The 17,568-nt window shown below is 34.2% G+C and overlaps 1 protein-coding gene across 1 annotated transcript in view; it reads right to left on the bottom strand.

Annotated features, from left to right (window-relative positions):
• Nucleotides 1-17,568, bottom strand: part of LOC123562081 (uncharacterized) — a 115,358-nt gene that overhangs the window by 57,873 nt on the left and 39,917 nt on the right. The window contains exons 23-25 of the mRNA XM_053533736.1: nt 9,555-9,671; nt 1,736-1,915; nt 171-370 (exon numbers count right to left, since the gene is read on the bottom strand). Of these exons, the coding sequence (XP_053389711.1) occupies nt 171-370; nt 1,736-1,915; nt 9,555-9,671 (497 nt within the window). The remainder of the gene's footprint in view (nt 1-170; nt 371-1,735; nt 1,916-9,554; nt 9,672-17,568) is intronic.

Here is a 17,568-nt window from a genome sequence, read left to right as displayed (position 1 = left end):
AAGCTTTTTCATTTAACTTTTTTATACTTTTTTGTTCTTTCTCTTATGTGTTGTACTATACAATCATATACAAAATACAAGGTAGTTTACAACGTTCATTATTTTCATTACGATTATTACAGTTATTTAGCGTGCGCTTCGTAGTATTGTGTATTACTGATACAACTTACCTCTAGTAAACAAGTGTAGTGGCTTTTATATATCATGTTTTGAACCTGATAACTGTGTACCAGTGGCAAATGATATGATGTCGCAGTCCTTGTGTAAAATGCATCTTCTGCAACATTCAGATCTATATCCCGAAGTTGGAATGTTATTCTACTAGGAGCAGTATCCATCGATGAGAAATCACAGTACACATATAACCCGTCTATAAAAAGAGCAAGCAAACTATATAAAACTGTTATATAAACGTATAAAATTTAACAGATGTGAATCTATATTGATCATGACTATCCTATCTATATCTTACAATGTTTTATTACACGAGTACCTATAAATAGTAACAAATTTATGCTGAAAATTCTCCCATTATCGCATTGCGTCATGCATTATCACATTATCATAATAAGCCCCGGGGCCATTATCGATAATGGCCCTGGCGTTAGCGCAGGAAATTAATCTCCGTAAACAGAAATGACGTCATGGCGTTTCATGGAGGTAAAACAGCGAAAATTTTCGTTTTATTTTTTCATCTTGAGCGTAACATCGTGTATTCTTCGTGAAATAACGTATCTTTATCCCCAAATTATGCAATAAGCAAGAAAGTACAACTATCCAGGTATTTGATTTTATACAGTAAATAGGCTTATACAAATAGAATCTAACATATAAACTGAAAAACTGAAATTTATTGTGCAAGAAGATGCAAGTACATGTACCCATAAAAATGACACAAAACCATATCTTACTATATTATAGGTAAACATGTAATAAACAGGTAAATACATGGGAGAGCGGTGCCTTTGAGTGATAATGGCCCTGGAAGAAGATAATAGCCCTCGGGCTATTATCACCTTGCCAGGGCCATTATCACTCAAAGGCACCGCTCTCCCATTTATTAACCTATACATAACAGACAGGGAAAGGATGATAAAGTGGTTGTCACAACAACGTGAGAAAACACAACACGATTTCAATTAAATGATGTAAGAAGCAGCGTTTTATTGTGAGTGGGAATAGTATCGAAGTAGGATGATTTACTGTAATATGCTCTTTAAGTATACTGTAGCTTACTATGAACTTAAAAAGAGGGAAAACCCGATTCCTGAATCATCCACAATTGCCAAAAATAACCATGTAGAGCCCTGAAATGCACTCATCTTAAAAGAAATTTAGTAGAATATGGATGACACATTAAATTGAAAACGTTTTAGTGTTTTTCACTTTTCTACTCTTTCATGCCGCTCTTAATAGCCACATGTATAAGACGGTAGTTTTAGATTATGTTCCGAAGAATATAAATGCATAATTCTATAAAGTGCCACTTCCGGACGTTTTAAGATTCTGTTCAATATTCTGTAAAGTTCTTCTGCCCTTAAATTATTTTCATTTTGGTAATACAATGCGAGATGATTTCGGGCAAACTCAACTGTACTTCTTTCGATTTAGAGTCAAGTAGTAATCTATATGTTTCGCCTTGATACTGTTGTAAGTGAACCACCTCATGTCGTCCAATACGGATCGACGTTAGAGATATACCTTAAAAGAACTTTGGAGAAGTTGAAAACTTTACTTATCAAATATTTTCCTGACGTGTGATATCCTCTTTCCCACCAATCTTCGCAGGACGTTCCTTCCTTCATACGACAAAATTTTTCGTCACTGCCGTCGTCACAGTCCGGGTAGTTGTCACATACAAGTCGATGTGGGATACATTTGTCAATATCGCAGTGAAATGAATGTCTACACATGTCTTAAAACAAAAGTAAATCACTGGTGATTTTAAGAGCAGAATTTGTTTTCATCTTTTCGCGTAACATTTATTTTAAACAATTATAATTATCTTTATCTTGATTTATATATGTATTAAAAAATATAAAAAAAATATATAAAAATGCAAGTCGTTTTATTTGCTTATTCGCCGACTTCTATCAATTTAGATTTTATTTTATCAAGCTATTAACGAGACTGATTTCATGAAATGAAAGTAAATAAAAGTAAATATATAATTTCAGCGCTCCGATTACAGACTTTGGTTTGTTCAAATGTGTAAGAACATGTTTCATAGACAGGCTTTTTTTTGTTAATCGAAGTGATATCAGAAATAAAAATATACCGTGTTGTCAAACATCAAACGTTTGTCCATTTTGGCACTTTGAAGTTTTGTACACATTTCGAACTTATCTAAAATTACTGGTAGGTAGGAATTCAATGTTGTTTTTCTTATAGGAAAACTGGTCATAGAGACTGTTTTGAGGAGATGTTCCTCCTCGAAATGAAAGTGTAGCTATGTTCAGACGGGCAGTTTGTTTCGGACAGTTATTAAAATAGGTCCAATATATTCCGACATAAAATATTTCATTGTTCAAAATGTGTGGACAAGAGATGCCGGAAGAGGCTGATTAGAGTTTTGAAGATGAATCTAAAGAAGAGAAAACCAAGATCCAAAAGCAAGCTTTTACAAATGCGATAGTATTTAAAGAAGAAGCATTGAAAACGGTTGAAGAATTAGGGTATTCGGAAGTGGCATATGAAAATGTGAGATAAAGTCTGGAAAGAAAATATGGCAGTACACAGAGAAGCAATGTACTATATATGGAAGAGTTGGAGTTCCCTCCAATGAAAGTTGAAAATGCCAAAACTTGCGAATCTTTTACATATAGGAGAGATGAATATGAAAGAAAACCCACGAGGATCTTTGAGATGGAAGTTTATATTTGCGTATACAGAAAAGAATGCCAGAAAGTATGTTAACGCGATTCCAAAGATGGTACGCGAGGTAAGGTGAAAAGGAGTTACTGGAACAGTTAAGACCATGAATGATTCAAGAAAGTCATTACCATACAGTTGCATCTTAGAATATAAAACAAATGTACTTGAATCTCAAAAAGAAATAAATTCTTTTATGGTGTTGAAAAAGAATGACCCAACTAGCCCGCAAACTGTTAGAAAGAAAAGCATGTGGCGTATGTGACAGAGAACATGGAACTTATTAGTGTGAACTATTCAAAGCCTCGGAGATCCCAAGTCAATGGTTCAAAGCAAAGGAGACAAATCTGTGTTTTAAATGTCTGTGGATACACAGACAGGAAATCATTGTCTAGTAAGACAATGTAAAATAAATGGTTTTGAAGAAACACATGATAGGCACCTGCATACATCTGGCGAAGATAGAGAGATTTTTTTTATTGAGATGTAAATACACCGGAATTCAAATTCAGTTCAAATACACATGAATAAGCATTCATATGCAGACACCTAGAACAGCACCTGTAATATTTACCAGAAAGCAATGTTTGAAAATAAATGCATTGTCGTATGACGGTAATTTTAAAGGTTTTTTAAATAAATATGTCGCATATGAACTAGAATTTGACGGAGAATTTGAAACTGTGAAAGTGAATCTATTGAATGGTGGAATTGAGAGTTTCACAACTAAAGGTGTAGAATGTTGCATAAACTTGGGGACATGAATAGCATTTCCTAAACTATCTGATCGGAATCGACTATTCAGACCTACACAGAGCATTGCAAGAAGTGAAGGGAGCTCTGGGAGAAAAAAAATGCACGGTTTATACCGCGAGGATGGACATACGTGGACAGTATTTTCGGAGACTGTTAAAGAAAATAGCACATTCTCCAATTCTTTGGCACCAGATTAGATGAAACCTTAAGCAGGCTAATGAAGCCGAAAATAGGAAAGTCGAGAATTTGGAAATATCAGAAGACGAAAATACTGCCATTATAAAAGCAAAATATATAATGGTGTATAGAGAGAAAGAGAACATGTTTGAAATAGGAATTCCTTGGAATTATAACAGTGTTGTGATGACTAACATTTATAAAATGACATTGGCTCCTTTGAAAAATGAAGAGAAATCCAGCAGACAGAAAGTCTTACAGTGAGACATTTATAAGCTTTGAGGACGAGGGATATATTACAAATGTAGCAGATCCACAAACAAGTACACCATTATATTTGCCGCATTTTCAGGTGATAAGACTTGAAAAAGAAACAACAAAAGTGCATGTTGTAATCGATGTTTCTGCTAGTAATCAGGATGTATGCCTAAATGATGCTATTCACGCTGGACCAAATATTCAGAATGGTTTATGTGGCATACTTCTACGTTTCCGGAAGAAGCTAGTGGCTATTGTTTGCGATATTGCTGAATGTACCTTCAACAGGACATTCTTGAAATTGATCGACGTTTCCATACTTGTCTTTGGAATTCAAAATCTGAGCGAGCTACAAGAAGAGTATGGATTCAATCAATTAGTGTTTAGGGTAAATGTATTCCCGTTTTAGCAGCATGTTTAGCTCAAAAGAATGCAAGAGCCTTTATGTCAGTAATGAAGTCTGCATATACTGACAACGCAATGGATTCACTTGAAATTGAGATTGCTGCGACAACAATGTAAACATGATTCAGCAGCAGTCCCTGCTGTAATACCCCAGCATGAAAGAGCGAATAGTGCTATAGTTAAGGCAGATAGTTAGATAACAGCAGTAAAGACACTGGACTTAAAATGAGACCCCTAAGAGGATGAGTTTTCTTTTTGTAACGCTTTGTCGCTTCTACCAAAAGGAATGGTAACTAAACGACTTGTGTTGAAATACATCGTTAAATTATTTTATTCCTTAGGATTTTCCATTCCATTTACAGTACGTGTAAATAGAGCCGTGCAAGATATATAGATAACTGGTGTGGAGTGTGATGATGCCTCCTTAACAGTTGTAAGTAGAAACTGGAGCTGCTTTTGAAAAAAGCGCATGTCTCCCACGACTGCCTATTCATCTGAATAGTAAGTCTATCCTATATATATAATGAGTCTAGATTGACTTATATGAGTGGTTCACTAATTTTTGGTCATGTCAGTCTCGATGGGCTTGAATTAATGGTTCCGTAAATATTTGGTCAAGGGACATAATTCCGAAGTGCCTGGGGCGATTTGGCTAGTTATCGAACTTGGCCAAGGAGTTATTGGCAAGCATATTTTGTTTAAGTTTGGTCAAGATCGGATGAGAAAAGTTCAACTAAGAGTGCGGACAAGTGTGGTGGGAGACATAATAACAAAATGTTTTGTATTATTAGATCATTTAAATGGACTACATGTCCAGTGTTGTCTTGACATACTATTCAACAGCAAATTACACACCTTTGTCGATGCGTCGAGTAAAGCATTTGGAGCAGCCGTATACTCTATTAATAATGAACATGCAGAAATAAACGTGCCGTTTGATTGCCTAAAAAATTATAAAACGTCTATTTCAAATCGCGGATGCGCAATTCTTGAAATGTTATCGCCGAGGCAGTGGTGTCACGTGCCGACAGCGAACGACCCAGCAGATTTTATATCCCGAGAGAGTTCCCATGTTGAATCATCTGTGTGAAAACACAGACCAGACTTTTTTATGTATCTGGCGGATTACTTGCCTAAAACATGTTTGGAATGACTGAAGCAGCATCAAATTGTATAAAATTGAAATCGGAGCAAGATCAGATATACAGTTACGTAGTAACTGACGTTGACTAAGATTATACTTGATCCTTCTAGGTATAAAGATTAGAATTGTGCAGTTTGAATCAATGCATAGGTTAATAGACATAATTCGGAAAGTAGAGTCATTGACTATTGGCAAGTGTCAAGGAAAGACAGACAGTTATTAAGAGAGCTAAGCTTAGTGAATCTCAGGATGCAGAAAGCCGACTGATAAAATGTGATCAACATAAACGTTTTGTGCAGGAATATATTTTGCTTTCTAAACGCAAACCTATTCAAATAGATTGCAAGTTTCTACGTTGAAACCCGTATTAGACACAGATAGATTGATTCGTAGTAATAGTAGACTGAAATATGCCGAGTACCTTCAATCTGACGTAAAACATCCGATCATTCTGCCGAGCAAACATAATGTCACAAAGCTTATAGTGAAATACAACCATTAACACATATTGTATTTGTATTTGCCAACATCACACCCATATGGGATACATATGAAATGCCTCAGCGATGTATTATCTAACTGTACTGATTTTAATCTGATAGAAATTGCCAATTGTATAAAAACTGTTCCTGTACGTTTTCTTTGAATTCAAATACATTTCTATGGTCTCAAAAATACTTCCTAGAAGAGTCCCACATGGGTCCCATATTTGCTATCGTGACAGTTCGGACAGTGTGTGTACATGTATTTATCAGTTTTCAATTTTTCTTTTTTTATTTAGTATTGGTTAATAATAGTGCAATAATGTAACAATCATATCTTAACTTCTTACACTTTATACAGTATTTAACAAAAAACAGAACTTAAAAGAAAAGAAGAAAAAAAAGCATTCTTACGAGTTTATTTGAATTGAACACTGTGTAGTGGAAAGATCTATTATACCCCACAAAAGAAAGTTTTTTTGGAGCGGTGGGGGTGGGGGGGGGGGGTGGTGACCGGGGCTGAAGGGGCTGAAATGAAATGCTTTATACATTTAAATTATTTTAATACACAGGTGTTACTTCAGAAAATACAGGTCATGTTCGACTTTGAGGTAAGTAAGTCAAAGGTCAAAGTCACATTGACGCTGAACATTTAAACGGTTTCCGGATGATAACCCGAGAACGCTTGGGCCTATGTTCGTAAATATTCATACACATGTGTAACTTACACATCAGGTCAACCTAAACTTTGATTCAGGTTAAAGGTCAAGATCACAATGACCCTAAACGGTTAAACAGTTTCCGGATCATAACTTGAGAACGCTTGAGCTTAGGATCATAAATTTTGGTACACAGGTGTAACAGCATAACATACAGGTCAAGTTCGACTTTGAGGTCAGTAAGACAAAGGTCAAGTTCATAATGACCCAAAACAGTTATAAGGTTTCCGGACGATAACTTGAAAATGCTTGGGCCTAGGATCATGAAAATTGATAGGAAGGTTGGTCATGACTTGCAGATGACCCCTTATGATTTTGAGGTCAGTAGGTTTCAGGTCAAGGTCACAGTGTCCCGGAACATTTAAACGGTTTTCGGATAATTACTTTTGAACGCTTAGACCTAGGATCACGAAACTTAATAGAGTGGTTGGTCATGACCAGCAGATGGGGTTGGTTTTGAATGATGGTCAGGTTTCTACACGATATTACAATACTTCTACACAAACTTCAAATATACATGTACAAGGAAAGTATGAAAAAAATCGAGGAAGAAAAACATTGCGTTTCTAGATGTACTGAGCATATAATAACATTGTTTCCAGCTGAATTCGATTAAAACAAGAGCCATGTTAGACATGGCCAATCCCCCCGCCGGGCATATTATAATTGAAGGCTAAAGTTCCTGGCAAGTTAGTGTCTGAAAGTATTAATTTTGGGGAAAGCTTTGAAGAACCGTTTAGTCGTGGTCCACATCAGGGGTTTTAAAGATGTGGAAGAAAGAATTATTCAGTGGTGAGGTGGTTTACTGCTAAATTTTATTAATTTTCATGAACAGTATAGCTACGATGTTTTTCTATATGACTACTGTAAAAAGAAGGAATGGAAAGCTAACAGGGAACAAGAGTGCCAGAATGTCACAATATACACCCGTCACAGCAAATTTCTTTACACTAGCACCTGTATTTGCAAATGGAATTTTAATTTTGTAGTTGTTTACAATGTTTTTTTTTAGAAATTATTGAAATTCTTTTATTTTTCTAAGTCCACAAAAAAAAGTCCTTACCAGGTAGAGATATCTTAAAATACACCTAAAATTGGAAAGTAACATCCATGTTGTACCACAGAAATGTGGTCTTGTTTTTTCCCTACGGTCAATTATAAAAATGTTACAATGTAAGTTATTTATAGTAACAACTAAGGGAAATTAATCTTTAAAAAAAGAGAAAAAAAATGTAAGTCCACACAAAAATCTTTACCAGGTAGAGATTGGTCAAAATACACCTCAAATTTGGATGTAGCATGCATGTTGTACTACAGAAAAGTGGTCTCGATTTTTCCCTACGACTAGTAATGAAAAAGTTACAATAAAAGCTATTTAAAGTAACAACAAAGGGAAGTAATTCTAAAGAAGGGAACTGCGCATGACACTTCGTCTCATGATGGTGTATAATTGTGCCAAGTTACATCAAAATCCCTCCACGCATAAAGAAGAAATGCTTCGGACAAAGTCATTCTTTTATCTGATCTTTGGCCTCTAAGTGTGACCTTGACCTTAGACCTAGGGACCTGGATCTTGCGCACGACACTCTGTCTCGTGGTGGTGAACATGTGTGCCAAGTTTTATATAAATCCCTCTATGCATGAAGAAGAAATGCTCCGGACAAGGTTTTCATTCTTGTATCCTTTGACCTCTAAGTGTGACCTTGACCTTAGAACTAGGGACTGATTCTTGCGCATGACACTCCATCTTGTGGTGGTGAACATTTGTGTCAAGATATATCAAAATCCCTCCATGCATGAAAAAGATATACTCCGGACAAATTTTTTAAGAAAATGTGATAAAGGGAAATAACTCAAAAAATAGGCAAGGCAGAGTTATTGTTCTTGCACACTGCACTTTCTCCCAATGTGTTCTATCAGTGTATGAAGTTTGAAGAAAATCCCTCCAGTACTTTTGGAGTTATGCTCCGGACAAAATTTTTTAAGAAAATATGATAAAGGGAAATAACTCAAAAAATAGGCAAGGTAAAGTTATTGTTCTTGCACACTGCACTTCCTCCTAATGTGTTCTATCACCGTATGAAGTTTGAAGAAAATCCCTCCAGTACTTTTGGAGTTATGCTCCGGACAAAAAATTTTAAGAAAATGTGATAAAGGGAAATAATTCAAAAAATTGGCAAGGTAGAGTTACTGTTCTTGCACAATGCACTTCCTCCCAATTTGTTCTATCACCGTATGAAGTTTGAAGAAAATCCATCCAGTAATTTTGGAGTTATGCTCCGGACAAAGATCGTTGCGGACGCACGGACGGACGGACGGACGGACGCACGGACGGAGAGCATTTCTAATATCCCCTTCGCCTTTGGCGGGGGGATAAATAAACAGAACAAAGGTCCCCTTTTGCGGCCTCATTTAATTGGCTAATTAAGGTCGACGAATTGAATATCTATTCCTTGCATATTTCAAAACAGTTACAAACAAACTTGCCATCTTTCTTCTCGAAAGGGAATATTTAACAGATACACTGATAATGTTCTCCATGACCACAAAGCACCAGAAATAGCTATTTACTAATAGATTGGATTATTACAGCGACTTCATTTTGCCTTTCAAAACAAAACAATAAAATCATTATAAAACAGCTCAATTCAATTTTAACTTTTTAATCAAACTATATGATCAAACTAATTTTAGATGTTCTGTAAATGGTGCTGTGGAGTTTTAAAAACATAAAAAACATACCACAATCCATTTCATCGCTATTATCAATGCAGTCTGGAACAGCGTTACATCTCTGGCTTATCGGAATGCATTGCTTGTTGCCACAGGAATATTCATCAAAACTGCATGGTCGAAATTCTGTAAACAGCATTGACACGTACGACAAACAAAATTAAGGAATATCAATAAGTCTATCTATCAGACATAACTGATACATTCATAAATGTTAACATTTTCAAAATTCATGTATAGTTACCCCCGACTGTTCGTCATGAGGTGTTACGGCAATTTATATGAATCTCAAACTAATCATTGACAGTCAAGTAACCGATATCAAAAAACGCATATTTAACTGTCAGGTAATATACATCATGTATATTATCTAATTGGCACAAAATACAGCTCCAAACAAACTATTTTTAATTGCAAAATTATATTTCAATATGTTATACACTTTACTTTTAAAAGCTATATACATGTATTATTATTAGCAATATTATCAATATCATTTTATTTTGAATATAAAGAAAGTAATATTCCAACTCAAACTGTTGTGCCGTGTGAGGCAAATTAATTAATGTTTGTTTGCAATGTTAGCTAGAAACAGTAACAATGTTTCATCGATAACAGCTTTGAATCAGAAACAATTGTGTTGATGTTGATGATTTGTTAACGTTATGTAAAAATGAAAGAACTTTTAATAAACTTTAAGCCTGAAAGCACAATATAGCAGTATTTCCATTTGCATCTACAAACAGTTGTAGATTATTTACCTTGCATGTCGTGTCTTAAGAAATTATAGAATTAATAAATAAAAACAAAATGCTTTCTTTGTAGCACTTTTCTTGTAATAGCATATCTAAACAAGCAAATTCGATGAAATGGTATCCCCCGCCGAAAGGGCTTGTGGTGAGGAATGGCAAAAAAATATATCCGGCAAAAAGTTAAGGATGTTACTAAGAAGCAAATAATTTCATTAGTCAAAATCATTTTAACAGAAAATGAATGTTATTTTATGGCGGGAGGGGGGAGGGTGGAGGGGGGGGGGTTGTCAGCGGGGATGACCAGGTGAGGGTACAAAAGTTCACATGTTTATTATAAATATTGATGGAAAATTAAAGATGATGACAAAATGGGTGGGGGATGGGGATGCTTGATCTGGGTGGTGGGCAAGACTGAGTGGAGAGTGAGGTGGGGGAAAGGTACAACTTTGCATGTTGATAAATATTCATGGAAGATTTTAAAAGAAACAATAATAAAAAGGAATGATTTTCTTTTGTGTGTGTGGTGGGGGGTGGGTGGGTATGACCAAGGCAAGGTGGTGACCAGGTGTAGGTACAAAACTTCACATGTTTATAATAATTTTTCATGGAAAAGAATGAAAGAAGTTTAATGAAATTCTACCAATTTGTTGGTTTGTTATGTACAAATCTGTAGATTTTTAAACAATTAAAGGGCAATAACTCTAACTCTAAAAAAAATAACAGGCATCATCGAAGTATGTTGGTTCATATTAATTTCAAGTTTCATTAAAATTCTACAAGCTTATTACTGAGAAATGGCTGCAGACGTGGATTTTTCATTAAATCAAGAGCAATAACTCTAAAGGAAATTGACCAATCCAAAAAAAAAAAAAAATAACTAGACGGGCATCATCGCAGTATGTTGATGCATGTTTATTTCAAGTTTTATGAAATTCTACCTGATAGTTACTAAGAAAAGGCTGCGGACGGACATTTTTGGGCATTTTTCATTAAATCAAGGGCAATAGCTCTAAGGGAAATTGACCAATCAAAAAAAAAAAAACTTGACGGGCATCATCGCAGTATGTTGGTACATGTTTATTTCAAGTTTCATGAAATTCTACCAGCTAGTTATTAAGAAATGGCTGCAGACGGACGCACAGACGGACGAAGTGACGGACGGACAACGCAATTTTAATAGCCCCCCCCCCTCCCGATTTCATCGGCAGGGGATAACAAAGTGCGGGAAATTAAATAGCTTACCGATTCTTTTAATATACTACGTAGGCATTTCGTGAACTTTTATGTGTTATATGTGAAGTATATGATATAAGTAGTTCATTGATGCCGGTAGTCGCGATCCTGAGGTCAAATTAGGGTCAAGAAATTAGGTCAAAGGTCATTAAATGAAGTTTTTACAAATTTCACTTATATGGCCTCATATCTTCGCCATTTGACGAAATAAATGAACAAAATATGTTATTTAATTGAAGCCAAGGTATTTAACTATGAAATCAAAATATTATATGCAAATTAGCTTATTTGCATATCCATTAATATTACTGAAAGAGGTAAGATCGTACAAAATTACGATAAAAATTGGCATATACGTTTGCATGTTTTAATGTAATTTATTGCAGTACTAAAATTGATAAATATCATCGATTATGAGACCATAAGCCATGTAGGCAACCTCAGATAATCAATATGGCGCTCAGTTTTCAAAATGGCTGCCAAAGTCAATATGCAAAAAAAGTTTCATTGCATACACTATAGAGTTTACATAACTGTTTTATGTACTTTAGTGCAGAATTATGATTGGAAAAATATTACTATTTTAAATCAGGTTGAAACCATCTCAGACAACCTATAAGATAGTACTTTTCACAATGGCCGTCAAAAAGTTCAGTTTTTCTAATATACTGGAAAATGTACAAAAGGTTTTATGTAAGGTTCAGCAGTATTTTGACGGATATTTAAACAATATACTATTTGAAACTTATAATTGGTTTACAGACAGAATAGCCTAAATTGTTATGTATCTAGAGGTATAGAGAAGGCAACAGTAGTATAATAATTAAGGCTATTAACGCTAGTTGACCTCATTTGACCCTTGCCCTGGTTCTATAAGCGTACTTGACCTCATTTGACCCTTACCCTGAACTACAACTGACCACTGCTGACCCAGTACCCTTGGTACTGTGAAAACCTGTGGTTTAACCAAATGAAAACCTCTGGTTTAACCAATTAAAAAACACCACAGGTTTTAACAAAGTGAAGAAAACATATATTTTATATAAAATATATTTTATTAAAAAAACCGGAAGAAAACTTTGAACTCCACACTGAAAAACAATTTACAATAGTTTTGTCCTTATTGATTAAAATAATTTATAATTGTTTGTTCATTTTTTCTTTGATTATGAATATTTAGTATTTTGTACAGTAAATCATACAACGTTACTTTGTCTTGTAACATTTTAATGAAAAATAAACAAACGTTACCGCATAATACACTTGTTTTGTCTTGATATTGTATGTTATTGTATTTTACATCCGGGATGTAATAAATTACTTCTTTTGGTGGAGGAAGTCCAAATAGGTCAAAGTATATTTCATTTACATAACAAACCCAATGCGTTCCAGACCCAACAGAGTCATCTAAATTGATTATTCCACACTTGTTTCTATTGATGTTTTTGGTAAATTATTTCTACTAAATACACCCATAAAGTTTTTAATTTTCAATTGTTTTACCCATTGTTTAATTTCAAAGTTAGAAATTGGTTTGTTTATATTATATTTTTTTACTATAGGAATTCGTCTGTAAGGTCTCCGTTGAGAATCAATCTGTATACCCTGACCTTGCCCCTTACCACTTAATACGGATGCAATCAAAGGTATTCCGAGACTAGCAGCCAGCACACCTAGGAACCCGCCGTCTTGTTTTTGTTTTTGTGTTAATTTAATCACTCCAGATCCCACTAGTTTTTTTTTTGATTAGGTGTAAGATATGGTGATATCATGTTTCTTTTATCATAAGCTACCGAAATCATACCATTTCCAAGTATTTTACTAACACCAGTACTGGCAAGACCAGACAGAGCACCAACGCCTAACGGTCCTAATATTTTTGGAACTAATTTTGCAGCTACCGGAAGTACTGTTCGACCTAACAGACCAGCCAAAGCTCCCAAGAATCCTCCATTTTGACCTTGACTGGACATTTGTTTTTTTGAAATTTTAATTGATAATCCCTTCTTATTCCTAATAGACTTTTCAATTTGATTTTTTTGTTAAAAGCAAAGGAAAGTTTCCACGTAATTGTTCATGTTTTAATCTAAAAGTATATGGGATCTTGTTGTTATAGGCTTGTGCTAAATATTTTTCTTTGTCCGTCTGTTAAATTTACTTTATATTCAATATAATTTGATGTCATTATATATTTTATATATATTTTATTTACACAATAACAAGTTCATTTCCAATAGTATTTATTTCAACTGATTCTTCATACAATACAATTGCGTAAACACGGATATTAGCTGCCGGCCGAACATTTAATTTAGCTGTTAATGTAATGTGCTTAGGATCTTCTGTTATTCCTTCCTTTTTAAATTCTAAGTTAAAATGAACAAATCCAAACAAGCGTTGAAAATTGAATATATTTAAGAGACATCCAGTAGAATAATAAGTTTTATAAATTTGTTTATGAAAATAATTAAGAACATCATCGTAAATTCTTGATATACTTGTATATTACGTTTCGGGATAAAAAAACACCATTACCAACTTCAAGACGGCAAGATTCCAGCCTACAATCATTATCTGCTGCATTAGCTTTAAATGTATCCAACAAATGTTCTTGTGAATTACTTTTATCAGGTCGTTGTGAATAAACAAACACATGTTCGGGTATTTTTACACCGGTTGTTATTCTAAAAGTTATATTATTTTGTTGTGTATCTACAGATTGTATTACCATTTCACGAAGGTATTTCCAACTTGTTGCTTTCATATATCTTGCAGAAGTTAAATGAATTCCATATAGATTAAAAATTAAACGTGGAACCCACAAAATTAATTTAGTTATAATTACCATACCTGCATCGGCAGCATTAGCTCTGTAAATTAATTCATCATCATTTGTTAATTGTAATGTTATTTGAATTTGACTTGGGGGTAACATGTTTTGTTCCAAACCCTGAAAAAATGAATAATTATTTATCGGAATTTTAGCATTTACCTCATTACAACCCTGGATTAATAACTTCCTAGAAGCAAAACCTTTATTATATCCAGCTTGGTCATCCCTACTCTCGGCACTATCGGTATTATCTAAATAAATAAATTCGTTTGTTCCAGTTGATCCTGCATAATCCTTAGACAGTTCACTTAAACTTTTTACATTTATTACCTTGTATAAACTATTACAATCATAGACAATTTTTCCATTTTGTTTAATTATTAACTGATCAATTATTGAACCTGCATTAAAGCAATTTGATCATCACCGCCATAATTATTACCATTAGCAAGTTTATTAAGTTTAAAACTTACTTCAAAATAACCATTAAACCAATCAAAATATGAACTTCTATCATTAATTGTAAAGTGATACCCACTTTCTTGTTGTTTAACATTATTTCCCAAGACAGACATTAAAGGTGTATCTAATTGAATAGGAGTTAGTTCGTATCTTTCACAATACTGTTTTGTTCTAAACATGTTTATTATATATTATTTTATTTTTTATAAATTAATCTGTTAATATGTTTACGCTGAGCTGAAGCTCGAGATCCCGACAATAATCTATTTAATCTTATATTAATATCCTCCTCCTTATTATTTGAATTTGTTTTATGTAATTCCTTAGCAATTAAATTACCAACAGCAGGTGTTACAGGTTTTTTAAAACTTTTGATTTTTTTTGTAATTTTATTAGCAGCTAAATTTCCAACTTCCGTTCCAATCTTTTTTGTTCCACTTTCAAGTGCAGTTTTTCCTGCAGTTTCCAGAGCTTTTTTTTCCAGCACTACCAATTGAAGATGCAACAGGAGATGAAAACAATTTTGTTAAAGTGCCAAAGATACCTGAACCTTGTATAATTTCTTCCCCGATTAAAACTTGTTTCAACTTTATTAAAATTGATTATTCCACCAAATACATCTGTAATATATATTCTAATTGAATTGATAATATTTTTATTAATTTCAGAATATCCAACTCTTTGTGGTTCTTTTGTAAATGGATAAGTTTTTGTTAAATCTGCAGTACTTAAAGCATAGATAATATCACTAAAATTACTATCAACAAGTGAATTATCAATAAGATCACAATAAATGTATATTGTATCCACAGAGTTAGTTATATTTGGTGTTGTAGTTCCCCATTCGGTATTTCTCAAAGCTATTTTCTCAAATCCAAGCAATGTATGAAAATTTGAAATTCTTAAATCCAACATAAAATTATCATGAATTGAAATTAGGATTTTAAAACTACTTAAATCAAATTCCAAACTTATTGGAGCAATGTCTGATTTATCAAATTCAAAATCACCATTGCTTATTAGTGTTTCCCTAATATAATTATTAATGCCAGTATAACTGTAAGAACCATTTGTAAATATAATATCTTCCCATTCTTTACCATTATTATAACGAATTATTTCATTGTCATATTCATCACTAATATTATGCCCAGAGTAAGTCATAGTGTTAATACTATCCAAACCAACAACATAAGTTTTATTTTTATCTAAAATTGAAGAACGACTGAATCTGACTGTAAAATCGCTTGGAGTATTTTTATTATCGTTTTTAACTGCTTCAGAACTTAACACAATTTTTTTCCATTTACATTCAAAAAAAATATTTTTATATAACATTTCATGTTCTTTTGGTAACAATTCATTCATTTTTAATAGTTCATCAATAATGCTAATACCTTCATTTTTCAGTTCTTCATTATTATTTCCAGCATCAATTGAACCACAAATAAGCTCTAAGTTATTAACCAGTTCTTCTTGATTACATGGACAAACATCATACCTTGACCTCTAATTACTTTTTTAAATTTCATGGATCTTTTATTTATCGGTAATAAATTTATTTATATGGGTATAATGGGTATAGAGAAAGGCCTATATTGATGTCCTGTGCATATAGATAGGTCATATTCGCTACCCATGTATACATACTGAATATACAGACAGGAAATTCTGGGTATTCTGGATATACAGAGGGGACTCCTTGCTTTAGAGACAGATAACTCTGGATATTCTGGGAATACAGGCATTTTATCCTGGCTATACAGTTGTATATATAGGCTACAAATCGATTAACATACACACCATTCTGGGTATCTTGGGTATATAGACATGCCATCATGGCTATACATGCAGGTCACTTTGGATGGCATTTGTATACAGAGAGGTTGCCTATGTATCCAAGGTATAGAGCCATGTCACTCTGTCTAGCAATAATATACAAACATGTCATCGTGGCCAAATGTGCTGGCCATTATGGATATCCCGGGGTTTACATATAAGCCTATCTGGGTCAAACCTGGGTACAGGCAGACCATCGTTGCTATACACTAAGCTAGTATATGCGTTGAGTATGCTTGGTGTATAGACAGGTCACCCAAGTGCATCATAGGTAGGCCACCTTGAGTATCCTGGGTATACAAAAAGGCCATCCCGGCCGTTTACTTAATGTCATCACTATGACTATCCTTGGTTTAAATAAATGCCACCGGTGTATCCTAGGTATAGAGTCAGGTCTATCTGGGTATCCTTGGTATACTGTCGGGTCGTCTTGGCTATAAATACAGGCCGTTATTGAATCCTGGGTACTGCTCTTTGTAAACTTGCTATACATAAAGACCACTCTGGGTATAAATACAGGTCACACAGGTTATATATATGGAAACCTATGGGTTTCCTTGGTGTACAAACAGGCTTCTCGTGGTCTCCATTATATACATGCAAGCTATCAGGGCTATATATGTATGCCAATACAGATATCCTTGGTATACAGAAAGGCCGCCAGTGTGTCTAAGGCATACAGGTAACTCTGGGTATAATGGATATAAACACGGGTCAGGTTATCTATACATCCAGATACAATATGAGTGTCCGTGGCATACAAAGAGGCAACTATGGGTACCTAAGGTATAGATGCAGGCCATTCTGTGTATCAGGGTTATATAGACTGACCACATATGTATCCTGTGTAAACAGACAGGTCATCCTAGCTGTACATACATGCCAGTTTGGACATATACTAATT

Source organism: Mercenaria mercenaria, chromosome 2 (assembly GCF_021730395.1).
Source record: "Mercenaria mercenaria strain notata chromosome 2, MADL_Memer_1, whole genome shotgun sequence".
Taxonomy (NCBI): Eukaryota; Metazoa; Mollusca; class Bivalvia; order Venerida; family Veneridae; genus Mercenaria; species Mercenaria mercenaria.
Note: the sequence above shows the minus strand (reverse complement) of the source record. Positions and strands in the feature narration are given on the sequence as shown.